This window comes from Cricetulus griseus, chromosome 7, assembly GCF_003668045.3.
Source record: "Cricetulus griseus strain 17A/GY chromosome 7, alternate assembly CriGri-PICRH-1.0, whole genome shotgun sequence".
Lineage (NCBI taxonomy): Eukaryota > Metazoa > Chordata > Mammalia > Rodentia > Cricetidae > Cricetulus > Cricetulus griseus.
The window spans coordinates 133,304,715-133,319,905 of record NC_048600.1 but is presented as its reverse complement, the minus strand read 5'-3'; the positions used below and the strand labels follow the sequence as shown (position 1 = coordinate 133,319,905).

Below are 15,191 nucleotides of genomic sequence, written 5' to 3'. Positions count from 1 at the left end.
AGGCCACCATTATAGCAGCTCATGACTTCTTCATGAGGGAGGAACGCTTAACAAAATTTACAAATTCTAAAAATTTCTGTACTTGCTTCTGCTTTACTCCAGTTCTCCTGGCTATTAAAATATATCCAAGTAAATATACAGCCACGTGACCAAGATTTTTCTGTTTCCTATCTACAGCCATGTACATTTTTACTCCTGAGATTGACTCAGCACGTTCCATGTCACTTCTGTGTGAGCGCTCACTTCACACCTCACACCATCACTTCTGTGTGTCCCCCCCGTGCTCAGGCCCACATTGTGACACCATCTGTAGCAACCCTATGTTGGATGCCATCTGATGATAGAGACACTCCCCCTCTTGGGTATAAACCGAGCAAGTCAGCTGGATCTGACTGTAGTCCCACAAAGATGGGTTCCTACGATTGGCACCTCGACGTGGGCCTACTACAGATGCTTTCTGATGGAGGCGCTATTCAGGCATACCAGCATCAGAGGAAATATTTAAGGACCATGAACACATATGTGCTTTTCTCCCAGGCCCACAGGCAGGGAAGTGGTTGAGGTAGAAGCCGTAGGGAGTTGGACAGGAGTTGTAATGTCATCCACAGGCAGATGTATAGAGGTTTGTATTACAGTGACCCTGTACCCAATTTGTCACACTGGAGCCAGTACCGAGTGAATCAGATGAAAGGTGAGACTCTCTTCAAATCCAGCCCTCACTCCTGTCAACCACATCGACTCTTTCTTTGCTTTTAATTTCATTTTGCACTTGTGATCCTCCTCCTTCGTCTCTGCTTCTCAGCTGTTAAAACTACAACGTGAGCCACCAAACCCAGCCTCTTTTTGTTTTCTTTTTTTAAATTTCTTCTTCTTCTCCTTTTTTTTTTGTTTTGTTTTGGTTTTTGTTTTGTTTTTCGAGACAGGGTTTCTCTGTGGCTTTGGAGGCTGTCCTGGCACTTGCTCTGTAGACCAGGCTGGCCTTGAACTCACAGAGATCTGCCTGCCTCTGTCTCCCGAGTGCTGGGATTAAAGGCGTGTGCCACCAATGCCCGGCTTTTCCTCTCCTTTTTTGCTTTTTGAGACATGGTTTGCCCTGGCTACCCTGGAACTCACTATGTAGATTCAGCTGACCTGAAACTTACAGAGATCCTCCTGATTTTAGAGCTGCATGCACCACCACACTAGGCTTATCTTAAACATTTTTGTGATGGCTTAGTTTTTTTTTTTTTTTAAGTCACAAATGTTCATGATTTTTAAAAATGTGTCAGTCACTTGTAGTGCATGCCTTTAATTCTAGCACTCGGAGGCAGAGACAGGTGAATCTCTGATTTTGAGGCCAGCCTGGTCTACAGAGCAAGTTCCAGGACAGCCAGGGCTACACAGAGAAACACTGAAACACTGTCTTGAACCACCACCCCCAAAAAGAAAAAAAATCCAGCACTTGGAAGGCTGAGGCAGGTAGATCTCAGCGTTCAAAGCCAGCCAGGCCTCATGAGAAACCTTGTCTCAGAAATCAAAAAGAAAAGACAAGAAGCCGGGCATTGGTGGCGCATGCCTTTAATCCCAGCACTCGGGAGGCAGAGGCAGGTGGATCTCTGTGAGTTTGAGGCCAGCCTGGTCTACAGAGAGAGTGCCAGGATAGCTCCAAAGCTACACAGAGAAAACCCTGTCTCGGGGAAAAAAAAGAAAAAAAAAGAAAGAAAAGAAAAGACTCTTTAAAGTTGTCCTCTAACCTCCGCCTTTGTGCCCCGGAGTCTCACACAGTCACACAAACACCCACACAACAATAGTGGTAATAATGATGGTGATACCCTGACATAGAAATACAGAGTTAGAGAGATGGCTCAGCGGTTAAGAGCACTGGCTGCTCCTCCAGAGGACCCAGGTTGGGTTCCCAGCACCCACAGGCAGCTCACACTGCTTGCAGTCCTGCTCTGGTTCCAGGGTACAGCAGCCTCTGGCCTCTGCAGGTGTGTGCTGCACATAGCTCATGCAAATACACATTAAATTTTTTGAAGTGTTTATATTTTAATTAAAAAACAATAATAAATTTAAACAGGGTCTGGCTTCTCATACCTGTAATTTTAGCATTTAAGAGGCAGAGACAGTAGGATTAACGTTAGATCTAGGCCAGCCTGGACAACAGAGTTAGTTTTGGGCCAGCTTAGACTACAGAGATACTGTCTCAAAACCAAACAATTCAGCAAATCCAGAAGGCACCAACGAAGAACCTGTAGCTGCCACCTCTTGGTGACAGCCTGATACTCATATCCCTCCACCTACCTGCATTGACAGTCCTGCCACATAACAAAGCAAGAAAAGGGACAAGCAGATTACAGAGAGGGAGCACTTTCTGCCTGCCTCTCTTCCCCGGCACCACATGGTCCACTCCCAGGAACCCATCAAGAAACTAGAAAAAGACCAGGCATGGTAGCACACACCTTTAATTCCGTCACCTGGGAGATCTCTGAGTTTGAGGCCTGCTTGGTCTATGTAGGGAGACCCTGTCCCAAAAACAAAAACAAACTAAAAAGGTTAGGGTGAAGCTCTGTGTCAGAGCACTCATCTTGCTCATCTTGTACTGTGAAAGTCTCCAGTTTTTTTGTTTTGTTTTGTTTTGGTTTTTGTTTTTTTTTAGATTTGTGTGTAACAGTGTTTCACCTGTATGTTTGTGTACTGTATGTGTGCCTGTGCCTGGTGCCTTCAGAAGTCAGAAGAGGGCATTAGACCTCCCCCCCCCCACTGGAGTTATAGCTTTGAGTCTCCAAAAGGGTGCTTGAAAGTGAATCTAATCTTCTGCAAGAAAAACAAATACTTTTAGACATTGAGCCATTACTTCTGCCCTGGAATGCCCCAGTTTAACCCCCAACAGTGCAAAACAAAGTTACCAGGTCTTGCAGCATTGGTTTATAATCCCAGCACTCAAGAGGCTGAGGCAGGAGGATGCAAGTTGGTTGACAGCTTTGGCTACACAGTGAGATCCTGTCTCAAAACAGGAAAATGAAAATATATTAGAGACTTATATCCAGAACATATGAATTGACAGCTTGGGGCTTTGGATAAATAGCTCAGTAGAGTACTTGCCCTAGCATGCTCAAAGCCCTGGGTTCAATCCCCAGTGTTACACAAAGAGAGAATGATGGTGCACACCTACAATCCCAGCACTTGGGAGATAGAAGCAGGAAGATCAGAAATTCAAAATCGCAAGTTTGAGGCCACCCTGGGACACATGAAACTCTGGCTCGAGAAAAAGGAAAACAAAACTTAAGTATTTGAGTAGATGCTTTTACAAAATAGATTGCAGGGAGTTCTAGATACTCTTGTAAGTCACCCCTTAATAAAGATGATTTAAGGGGCCTGAGAGACAGCTCACCATCAGACAAAATCAAGACATGTCTTATCCCGCTGAGGGTGTTGTTTGATGGCCATAGCAGATCCCAGCAGGATGCTTCTAATTCTCATCAAGCCACTAGAGATTTCTTAATTGTTCTCCTGTGTGACTCTTAGGGACACCAAGGGAGGCCATTATTTCAGAGAAGCAGGCTAGGAGCCCCAGTGTTATGGGAGTATACTAGAGCCCCAGGGACAGAGCCAGGGGAGGAGCCCAACATCCCCCCCCCCACACACACACACACACTCCCAGCATCAGTCAGTGAAAGACTGCTTTGGAGATTCAGCTTAAACTTTAAAAACCAAGCTATAAAGCAAGCATCAGGAATAACTTCCTGGGTTGGTGAGCAGGTATCTGGCCCTGAGGGGTGATCCCATCCTGGCCCAGACGCTACACCTGGGGCAGTGCCAGGAAATTTTTATTGCAAGGTGGTGGCAGGCCAATTCAGCTTTGCTGTTCCTGAAGTTGTGGCTTCTACAGCTGCTGCAGAGAGGGTCTGGCGTGTAGGTGGAGCCATTGCTGAGTCCCTGAATAGACCTTTACAATCTGGCTTTGATTCCTTCTCCTACTAAGTGGATGGTGATGTCTTCCTCTATTTCTTCTCTTCCAATCCATACCCTCCTTTTCCTTTTCTTAAAGAGTTGGCTGGGCCTCCTAGCACCATGGTAACAGGAATGGTGACAGTAGTTGTGTTGTATCCTTCTTAAATTGAAGGGGATTAGGCTAAAGTTTCTAAATGTGATGATTGCTGTGTGCTTCTCAATGGGACCTTTATCAAGCTAAGCATTTCTCCTAGCTGGGGCTGGAGTTCAGGGCTGGAGTGTGTGCTTAGCATGCACAAAGCCTCCAGTTCTGTCCGCAGAACTGTAAAAAGGTACTTTATATCCCTGGTTTATAGAGATACACCATCACAGACAGACCTTAAACCTTACCCAGCACTTTATCTACTCAAAAGCGAGTGTGGTAAAGTTGCTGCAGACCTGGTGTGAGGCCACCTTGCAGCGCAGCCATGAACTTGACTTTGCAGTGATGTGTGTTCTTTTTTTTTTTTTTTTTTTTGCCTGTATTTGTTTTATGGTTTTGAGGCAGGGTCTTATACACCCCAAGACAGTCTTGAGCTTGCTATGTAGCCAAAGATGACCTTGAACTTGGGAACCTCCTGCCTCCATCTCCATGGTATTAAGATTGTAGTCACACACCACCATACCTGGTTAGTACTGGTTAGTACTGGTTCTATTCATTTTTATTGTTGTTGTGGTTGTGGCGGTGGCGGTGGTGATGGTGGTATGTACGTGTGTCTGGAGGCAGGGAGTTTGCATACCACTTACCCATGTGAAAGTCAGAGGATAAATTAGTGGAGTCAGTTCCCTCCTTCCACCTTCACGTGGCTCTGGGGATTGAACTCAGGTTGCAGGCTTGTACAGCAAGTACTTTTACCTATGAGCCATTTCTCAACTCTCCCTCTATTTTTTGTTTTGTTTTGTTTTTTTCCCCCGAGACGGGGTTTCTCTATGTAGCTTTGGAGCCTATCCTGGCACTCACTCTGGAGACCAGGCTGGCTCCACCTGCCTCTGCCTCCCGAGTACTGGGATTAAAGGCATGTGCCACCAATGCCTGGTTTATTTTTTTATTTTTGAAATAAGACTTCACTATCTAACCCAAGTTGGACTTGAACTCATGATCCTATTACTTCTGCCTCCCAAGTTCTGGAGTTACAGATATGTGTCATCAGGCCAGCCCGGCTGTCAAGAAATTTTTTTTTTTTTTTTTTTTTTTTTTTTTTTTGGTTTTTCGAGACAGGGTTTCCCTGTGGCTTTGGAGGCTGTCCTGGAACTAGCTCTTGTAGACCAGGCTGGTCTCGAACTCACAGAGATCCGCCTGCCTCTGCCTCCAGAGTGTTGGGATTAAAGGTGTGCACCACCACTGCCCAGCTGTATTTTCTAACCCTACAGATATTTGGAGAAAATAGGACTTGATTATTTCCTAAAATTTCTTTCCCTGCTTTTTTTTTTTTTTTTTTTTTTTTTTTTTAGATGGGCTCTCTCTGCCGGATGGTGGTGGCCCATGTCTTTAATCCCAGCACTCAGGAGGCAGCAGCCAGTAGATCTCTGAATTCAAGGCCAGCATGGTCTACTGAGTGAGTTCCAGGAGAGTCAGGGATACACAGAGAAACTCTTCCTCAAAAAACAAAACAAAAGACAGGGTCTCACTCTGTAACTCTGGCAGGCCAGGAACTCACAGAGATCCCCCTGCCTCTGCCTCTCCAGTGCTGGGATCAAAGGTGTGCACCACCACACCGGGGCCTTTCCCTGCTTTAGAAGTTCCTACCAGAGGGTTCTAGGTGTGGCCCTTATGCAGAGCCAGAATGCACTAGGCTTGGTGGTGCACATCTTTAATCCCAGTACTCAAGAGGCAGGTGGATCTGAGTGAGCTCAAGAACACATGATCTACACAGTGAGTGAGATCCAGAACAGCCAGGACTAGAGAGAGAGAGACCCCCGTCTCGAAACAAAACAAAACCTGCACCAGAATTTTCCCTCCACTTTAAGAACATGCACTGTGTACCTGTAGTACCTGAAAAGTTCTGTTTACAATTCAAAACAAAGACGCAGGAGAGTTTGGGTTGAGTCTGACTCCAGGTGAACACTGCTCTTCATCCTACAATAGAGTCAGCAATGGTGGAGCAAGGGGTGTACATCTTCTTCCCACCCTCTCTCTCTTCACACACACACACACACACACACACACACACACACACACACACTCACACACACACACACACACACACTCACACACACACACTCTCACACACACTCTCACACACACACTCACACACACACACTCACACACACACACACTCACACACACTCACACACACACTCACACACACACATACACACACATACACACACACTCTCACACACACACACTCACACACACTCACACACACACACTCACACACACACTCACACACTCTCACACACACACACATACACACACACACACACACACACACACACACAGCCAAAGCAGTAGGAACTAGCCCTCTGGTAACTACTTCTGGGTAGCCTGGCAGCAGTTTTTCAATAAGACATTCCACTAAAGATCAGGATTAGGAAATGTGGCCTTCCTAATTAAACTTGAACTAATCAGTCTAGTAGGGCCAAAGGCCACATTCCCTGTCAGGCCTGACATTGAGAACTGGAAGTGAGAGGTTGTTTGGGCATCATGAGAAATGGGATTGGTGTTTTCTAGACATGTTTCTTGTGGCTTGAAGACACTACCATATACATTGTGGCACCACTGATTGTCTAAAGTGAAAGCCATCAACAGGCTGACAGCACACTTCAGTCACTTAAAGTATAATTTGCAAAGTTCATGTCACTCTGTAACCAGAGCTAAATGCAGGAGGCCCTCTGTATGAACCTGTAGTTTGATGCCCTTATTTGTGTGGTGGAGGTATAGATCAGATATTTGGAACTTCAGCAGGTGCCACCTCCCAGCAGTGTCCTAGATGGTGACCACAGAGGCCCTTTTAACCAGCCAGAGTGGCTTGCCTATGCTCTCCAAATTCCACAGTCAAGGATTCTGACCTGGCCCTGAGGACAGTGCCCTCTGGCCTTAAGCATGGAGAACATGAGCCAGTGTCGTGGCACACGCCTTTAATCCCAGCACTCTGGAGGCAGAGGTAGGTGGATCTCTGTGAGTTCAAGGACAGCCTGGTCTACAGAGTGAATCCCAGGATTGCCAGGATACACAGAGAAACCCTATCTCAAAAAAAAAAAAACACACACACACACACACACACACACACACACACACACACACACACACACACGGAGAACACTGAAGCACTCACTCACTCTGTGAGTATGGGCAGAACTCAAGAACTCATAGAGAAGGGTGGGAGAGACCAGCTTGGGAACACCTGTGCATCTTCCGATGTCAATTCCTATCTGTGAGATTGACTCAGTGGCCCAGCTTATGGATCCAGAAGCTGCTCCTCTCCCTGCAGTGACTCAGGCCTTGTAGCTATCCTGTCTGTCCTAGAAACATCATGAGCACTCAGTGGTGTAGAGGGAGCAGCCCTGCTCCCAGGAGGACCTTATCTCATAGACACTGATCAGTAGCAACTGATCCAGCATCCCTAAGCCAGAGAAGCATAACACTGGACCATGGCTACCTTCATCCAATCCCTGAGCACCCTTCCCCCAGCTCAGCAAGGCCTGTCTGTCCTGGAACCTGCAAAGCAACCCTGTCCACCCAAGAGGTGCTGAGCATTAGGTTGGATGATGCTGGCCTCCTCAAGAAGCCATGACAACTCATCCCCCCCACCCCCAGGTGCTTCCCCACCTTTCAGGCTGGGGAAGTAGGTCTCCCGCCCTTCATATAGTGACCTGCTGAAGCTGAGGACTGAGAGAAGGTAGCCGAGGCATTGTGTGGCTCCCACCAGGCACCAGAGCACTGCCTGTGCCTCTGGCCCTGGGTCTCAGGCCCATTGCCTGGGTGACTGTGCCCTACTGCATGTGCTACAGGCATGTCATATCTCTGCCTCTCCTTGCTGGGGGGACAGAAATCAGCACATGGGGTCCAAAGGGTCATTGGTCAGAACTCCAGAGAATGATTTCAGAGGAGGCCTTTGACCTGGCCAGCCGCCTGTAATGTCTTGAGCAAGCTGCGCAGCCTGTGTCAGCGTGGCCAACACAGCCTCTCCCCATAAGGCCACACTGGTAGATGAGAGGAGCATTGCTTCATTCAGCTCTCTTGGGCCAGGAAAGCAGAGAACAGTTAAGGTACAGCAGCCCAGAAATGCCACGACCCTGAGGTGCCACAGTGAGGTGAGATGCAGGTAGTGAGGTAGCCATCACCGAGGGCCTAACAGTCCCTCACCAGCCTCGGCTGCTCTGACATGGCCTAACAGTCGTCCCTCACCAGCCTCGGCTGCTCTGACATGGCCTAGGATTCTCAGGAGCCTGCCTGAAGTCTTAAGTTGGTAGACGGACCCTGCAAAAGTTCCTCTGTCATTTTATTTAGAAGCCAGTCAAACGCAAGTTGGCCATCCCCAGAGAATATCTGATAGAGTTACACACCATCTGAACACACACAGGGTTACACACATACACACACACCATCTGAACACACACAGGGTTACACACACACACACACACACACACACCATCTGAACACACACACCATCTGAACACACACAGGGTTACACACACACACCATCTGAACACACACAGGGTTACACACACACACACACACACCATCTGAACACACCATCACCATCTGAACACACACAGGGTTACACACACACTCACACTCACACACACACACACCATCTGAACACACACAGGGTTACACACACACACACACACACACACACACACACACACACACACACCATCTGAACACACCATCACCATCTGAACACACACAGGGTTACACACACACACACACACCATCTGAACACACACACACACCATCTGAACACACATAGGATTACACTCACATGCACACACACCTGCACAGGACCCCACATGAGGGACATAAGGGACACTGAGGACCCCGAAGCAGGTTCTCAGCCTCCCAAACAACTTGAGGCATCTATCCTGTTCTCAGACCTCCCCTACCTGTCTATCTCTTTGTGTCTTCCCAAGAATGCATTCAGAGGCTAGCCAGTTCTGAGGCCACTTCACAGTACAGCTCTTCCTGCAGCTGTCACCCCCATCCTCGGCCCTGCCTCCCTGTCTCCCCCCACCCCTGCCAGAGGCAGAATTAGAATCAGGCCCGGTCGTTGCACAGGCTTTCTCTTTATGTGTTTCCTATACAGATGGCTTGCTGTAGGCAGGACAGCAAAAAAGAGACAGGCCTGTTCACACCTGACAAAGTCATCTTCAAGAGGGATGGTGGGGCCAAGACCACCCTTGGCTCCCTGTCTTGAACCCCATGGCAGCAGGCACTAGCTAAGGTTCTTTCTCTTCTGCTGTTGCACAGCTCAAGGGGACATGGTATCCAACAGCCCTGGGAGTGGAGCCCAAGCTGCTGGCCATGCAGCTTTGGGATCCCCAAGGTGTAGTGAGGAGTCAACATTTGGGATTGGGTAGCATCTGACTACCCAAGGTTACAGGTTCTTCTAAAAAAAGGCATGAGGCAGGGGTTTGGGCCAGTATTGGGGTTGCTGAGCCATCACACAATGTGAATATGAGAACTAGGGAGCAAGTTTGTGTTCACCCCTGCACACCCAACCGAAGGCTTGGATTCCACCTTGGAGGTGGTAGGGAGCCTCAAAGAGTTAGAAGGGCCAGAAAGTGTAATACAACCTAATTGATAACCATGATGGAAAAAGGAGCTCATGTTGAATGCAAAAAGAGATCTGAGGCACACACACAGGTTCCATGGGGACAGGAGAGGTCTCCAGTGAAAGGTTGGTTAACCCCAAAGACAGGAGAGCTGGAGCAGACAAGCCTAAGGTGAGCTTGGACGGTCTTGGTAGCTGTGCCCAGGACCACAACGTGGACTGAGTCCTGAGCTGCAGCCTGGGCCCAGGACGAGCCCTGCCCAGCTCCCCACGGTAGGTTCTGGAGACATCACTGAGTCCAGTCTTTGGAAAGCCACATCAGGGCAGCCATAGAGCTGGGAGCCAAGCAGCTGGGGTTGTAGTTTTGAAGGTGGCTCCTGGGGCTGGAACCTCAGGGGCAGAAGAGCTGAGGCTGACAAAGCATTACCCCTTGGTAGTCAGACATTTTAGTGCCCCCAGTGCAGATAAAAGCCAAGCCCATCTCCAAACACAGTGAGCTGTCTCCTCAGATTCCAGGATCAAATGCGCAGTGAAGACAAGCCATGGCACTTCAGTAACCCCACCCAAGAATCTGTAAGGCTCCAATACCTCTCCCTCAATTAAGAACCATAAGGACTAAAATATCTTACAGAACTAGAACTTTCCACACATCAAGTGCTGGGAGAGACAGATCAAACAGGAGGCTGATGTGCAAGACAGCAGTGCAACCAGATTTCAAACCCCCAGGTGAAAAAGCAGAATCCCAGAGAGGCAGAAGGGCTTTACAGGCAAGTTACTGGTCAGCACAGGTGAAACCAAACCTCTGGTCACAGGGACTAGGGCCACAGACAGGCTTGACATACCCAGTGTCATGCCTCCCAGCCACAGAGTAGCAGGCCGGGGCCCCCAGACCCAGATGTGGGTCTGGGAGTTGGGCCAGGTACCTCCTCCCCTCCCCTCAGGGACCGTTCAAGTAAACCCTCCTAGCTCTGGGTCTACCCAGCTTTTAGTGCCAGTTAGAAGCTATTTTGTCTGATACTGGCCAGAGTCATGACCAGCTCCACTGTGACCAGTTGAACTGGGCTGTTCCTTCCTTGGCCTTTGCCCTTGCCTGTTCCAGGTAGCCAGCAAGAGGACCTAGCATGAAGACCTTTCTGTAATTCCTGCCCCTCCATGATGCCTTCTGGGAAGGGCCTCACCAAGTGACATAGCAGTTAGTGACTGGGAGAGACACGGGGTAGAAGGGAGGGGTAGTCTTGGTTTGGAGAAGCAGACAAGCCCAGCAGGAGTGCTCAGGATCCCACAAGGCTCCTGAGTCAGATAGCAGAGCCTGGTCCAGCAGAAGCTAGAACAGAAATGGCCCTAATGAAGTTGCTGGTTCTAGGTGTTGCAAAAAGATTCCTCAAGCTGGGTGGCAGCGCACGCTTTAATCCCTGCACTCAGGAGGCAGAGGCAGGCAGATCTCTGTAAGTTTGAAGCCAGCCTGGTCTACAGAGCGAGTGCCAGGACAACCATAGTTGTTACACAGAGGAAACTCTGTCTTAAAAAAAACAAAAAAACAAAAACAAGACGTTTCAGGCTGGAGAGGTGGCTCAGCGGTTAAGAGCACTGGCTGCTCTTCCAAAGGTCCTGAGTTCAATTCCAGCCACAATGGTGGCTCACAACCATCCATAATGAGATCTGATGCCCTCTTCTACACGCCATCAGAACACTGTATGTGTATAATAAATAAATCTTTAAAGTTTTCTCAGAAAGCTGGACATAGTATGACCTACCTGTGACCCCAGCCCTCACAAGGCTGAAATAGGAGGATTGCTGTGAGTTTAAGGCCAGCCTGGATTACAAAGCAAGACCCTGACTTTAAAAGAGACAGACACAAAGAAAAAGACACCTCCTCCCACCCTCATCCCCCAGGATAGCAAAGCAGAAATAAGGGCCAGTATGGGAATCAGAGTGGAGGGCAGCTCATCTGCCTGTCTCTTCCCCAGAGCCCGTGCAAGCGTTCAGTCTCCACGCCCACTGCACAGTGGGGTCAGCTGGGATATACTTTTTTTTTTTTTTTCGTTTTTCGAGACAAGGTTTCTCTGTGTAGCTTTGGAGGCTATCCTGGCACTCTCTCTATAGACCAGACTGGCCTCAAACTCACAGAGATCCGCCTGCCTCTGCCTCCCGAATGCTGGGATTAAAGGCGTGCGCCACCAACGCCCAGCCGGATACTGACTCTTACCCTACTCAGTGCCCATCCAGAATGTGCCAGGTCCTTGGGAGTCACAAAGAAGTGAGCTCACTAGTGCTGGACAGACCATGCATATCACCTCCTAGCTTGCCTCCTGCACATAAAACGGAAGAGTCAAGGCTGGCAAGCAGTGGGGGTTGGGTCCCTCATGACACTAGATCCTGCTATAAAATGCAGCGCATGGTGTTGCTCGCCTTTAATCCCTGCACTTGGGAGGCAGAGGCAGAGGCAGGTGGGTCCCCAATTTCTAGGCCAGACAGTTTATATAGTGAGATCCTGAGTCTAAAAAGAGCCCCAGCTTCCCATAAGTTTCCTGTCTGCTGGGCCAGACTGCCAGAGAGAAAGGACAGGTCTTTAGGGAGGTGAAATAATGTCTTACAAAAAAAAAACATTTTTGATGTCAAAGACTCAAAAGACAGAAAAGCTCAAAAGATATAGATGGTGACCTACAAAGGCGAGATGTGCCTTGCCTATTAATTAATTCTGGGTGCTAGCAACAGCAATGAAATGATCACCTATACCATGGCTCAAGTGGACACTGGCTGGGCTGCTTTAACAACTGCCTCCACCAGCTAGGTCATTATGGGGACCTGCAGAGTCCTCACACTCCCCTCCTCTTCCAGAGTTCCTAACCAAACATGTTCTGTTCTTACCTGTAGAGCGTCTGGCACCTCCAGGAGCCAGCTGTCTCCAAAAGGTTCACCAGAGCCCTGTCACCACGCAAAGCACCTTTGCTGTCAAAGGTCTAAAGATGGAAGCTCAGCCAAAAGTCACACACCCCAGACCCAGAAAGGCTCATCCAGCTGAACCTACAAACTGCTGGCAGCGGCAGCGGCACCCTAGGATCCGCAACTACAACCTCAAGGACTAAGTCTCAGCCCCCTGCAGGGGACCCATGAGGGCCTCCACCCTGGTGCTTGGGGCCTGTGCTGGTACAAGTTGGGTGTGAGTGTACACATGGCATACAGGTGGGCTGTGAGCACAGGGCAGGCTCCCAAGTGATGGCCTACCCGATGCCATCAAGCCATTAAAACCCTCCTCCATCTGCTTGGCCTGCAAAGTTGTCTATCTTGTCCTACTTGCCTCCTGCCTCTGTCACCACTTACAGCCACCGAGCACTAACCATGTCACTCAGTGTCCTCTAGAACCTGGTGGGAAGAATAGAGTGGCCACCTGCAAAGCAAGGGTGTCTTCAAAGAACACTGTGTGAGAGGTACTCCTGGGAGTATATCCCTCGAGGCCCCATCACACGCAGGTACCACAGGAACATACCCACACGCCCCTCTGAAAACCTCATCATGAGACTTGCCTCGACACTGGTCAATGATGATGGCTCGATTCGATTTGAGATCTTAGGGCCTGTATCACTGCCTGACCATTTCCTGCCAAAACTTATGGGTGGTTGTGGCCTTGACCTTGCTGAGTATCCTCCAAGACAAGACACATGGAGGGCTGTGGGGGTGAAGGGTATCTCCCAGGTCTAGGTTGCTGTGTGACGCTGACTAGTCATGTGACATTTGCAGCTTCATTTTGCACCATGTAAAATACTGACAGTGATTACTAGCTGGCTGGTGACAAATGTGACAGGAAAAGCCACACTCAGCAATGTGGTCTTGGGTGCCAGTTGAGAATCTCAGGCCTATAGAGCAGTGGTTTGCAGACCACTCTTGTGTGTTTGTAATAGGCCTCTCTCCAGGTGCATATGCAAAGAACCATGGGATGTCTTCACAGTAGCCCACCTGGGTACCCTGTGCTTCCAGGACCAGCCGGGGCAATGGCAGGCCATCCTAATATGGCTCTTCCAAGGCCAGATGTGCTGGCTCTCTTTGTTGGCTAGACAGTATGTGAGATGTAGCTCTGCAGCGTCCATGGGCGGGGAGGAGAGCAGACCTTAGTTAGCACCCTTCTCTATGGACAGGCCCAGACTAGGCATTCAGTCATCTATTCCAGGCTACAACCCCTCCACCTGAGTAAGTCCCTGATGGCTGCAGAGGGCAGACCTGTGCTGACCACTGATGGCGGGCCAGCAGCACTCTCACAGGGCTGGCCCTGAAACCTAAAGACACCAAAGTGAAGGCCCTCCAATGGGGACAGAGTTGGTATGGGACCTGGGTCCTTCGCCCTCCATCTCTATAGAACACACATTACAGCAGAAGATGCCAACAGCAAGGCACCGAATGGCCTTTAAAGACACAGGCGGGTGGGGGGGGCAGTAGTGGGAGAACTTAGGGGCAAGACACCACGTGGGCAGAATACACCTGCCAGTCCTGTAGGCTGATCTTCAGGGTCCTGCTTAGCCACCTGCCAGAGAGAGCCTGGGTGGACAATCAAGTTGGAGAAGCTGGAAGCCAGGGTTGACAAGCAAGGCTGAGGTTCTGCCACCCATCCTTTTGCTCCTAGCTTTTTGAGGCACCATGCTATAGAGAGGCAGTCAAGACCACTCCCCCTCCCCCTCCAAAGAAAGGACACTGCCCCATAAGGAGGTGTCTCTTTGGTGGCCTGGGCCGACATCTCTCTGGGAATTCAAGCGGCCGCCTGAGCAGTTTGTCTCTTTTTGGTTGGTGGGTTTTGTCATCTCCCGCCCCCAGATTCGATGACCCTTTCAAAAGAGGAATTTAAAGAGAGGGAGGGAGAGGGTCCCGGAAGCTAGCATCTCAGGGAGGCGCGCAGCAGCTCCTTTGTTCCCACCACGCGGGGGAGGGGTGGTATCCCGCTCGCCAGATGGCCGCGCCTGGACCGTGCGCGGACTCCGGAGACCGCGGCATGCGCCTGTCAGTGTTCCTGCTCCTGCTCACTGTTCCGGTCCCTGGCCGCATCCTGGTCTCCAAGGCGGCCACAGAGAGGGTGTCCGAGAAAGTCGGGCCACGATGACCGGTAGTAACCCCGCCGGAGGCGCCCTCCGCCAGGGTCAACGACCGCGCTTGCGCGGGGGCCCGCGAAGCGCCTCGCCGCTGTTGCCGGCCCATCACCCTATTGCCTAGCAACGCCCACCCGCGCGCCGCCATTGGACGGTCGCGAACGGCCTCGGCACCCAATTGGTCTGGATGTGGAGCAGGCCACGCCCCTCAGCTCCGCGCGCGCTACGATCACGGCGTGGAGTCGCGGCGACCCGGGCAGGGCCCCCTTCGTGGCCCTGGTGCCTTCCGTGCAGTCCCCAGTGTGACCAAGCACGCCCGCCCCACGCTGCGCGCGCACAGTGCACACCTGGCCGGGCGGCGGGGCCGCGGGGGGCGCGGGGCGGGGGGCAGAGCCCCGGGCGTCGGGACGGGCCCCCGCATGGCCTG

At 50.3% G+C, this 15,191-nt stretch overlaps 1 protein-coding gene across 7 annotated transcripts in view; it reads left to right on the top strand.

The window, feature by feature from the left end:
* Ccdc57 (coiled-coil domain containing 57) overlaps nt 1-12,967 on the top strand; it is a 102,030-nt gene extending 89,063 nt beyond the window's left edge. For all 7 annotated transcript variants that reach the window (XM_027425338.2, XM_035447935.1, XM_027425339.2 and 4 more), the window contains one exon: nt 12,567-12,967. In XM_027425338.2, the coding sequence (XP_027281139.1) occupies nt 12,567-12,778 (212 nt within the window). In that variant the 3' untranslated portion in view covers nt 12,779-12,967. The remainder of the gene's footprint in view (nt 1-12,566) is intronic.
* Nucleotides 12,968-15,191: the final 2,224 nt, after the last annotated feature.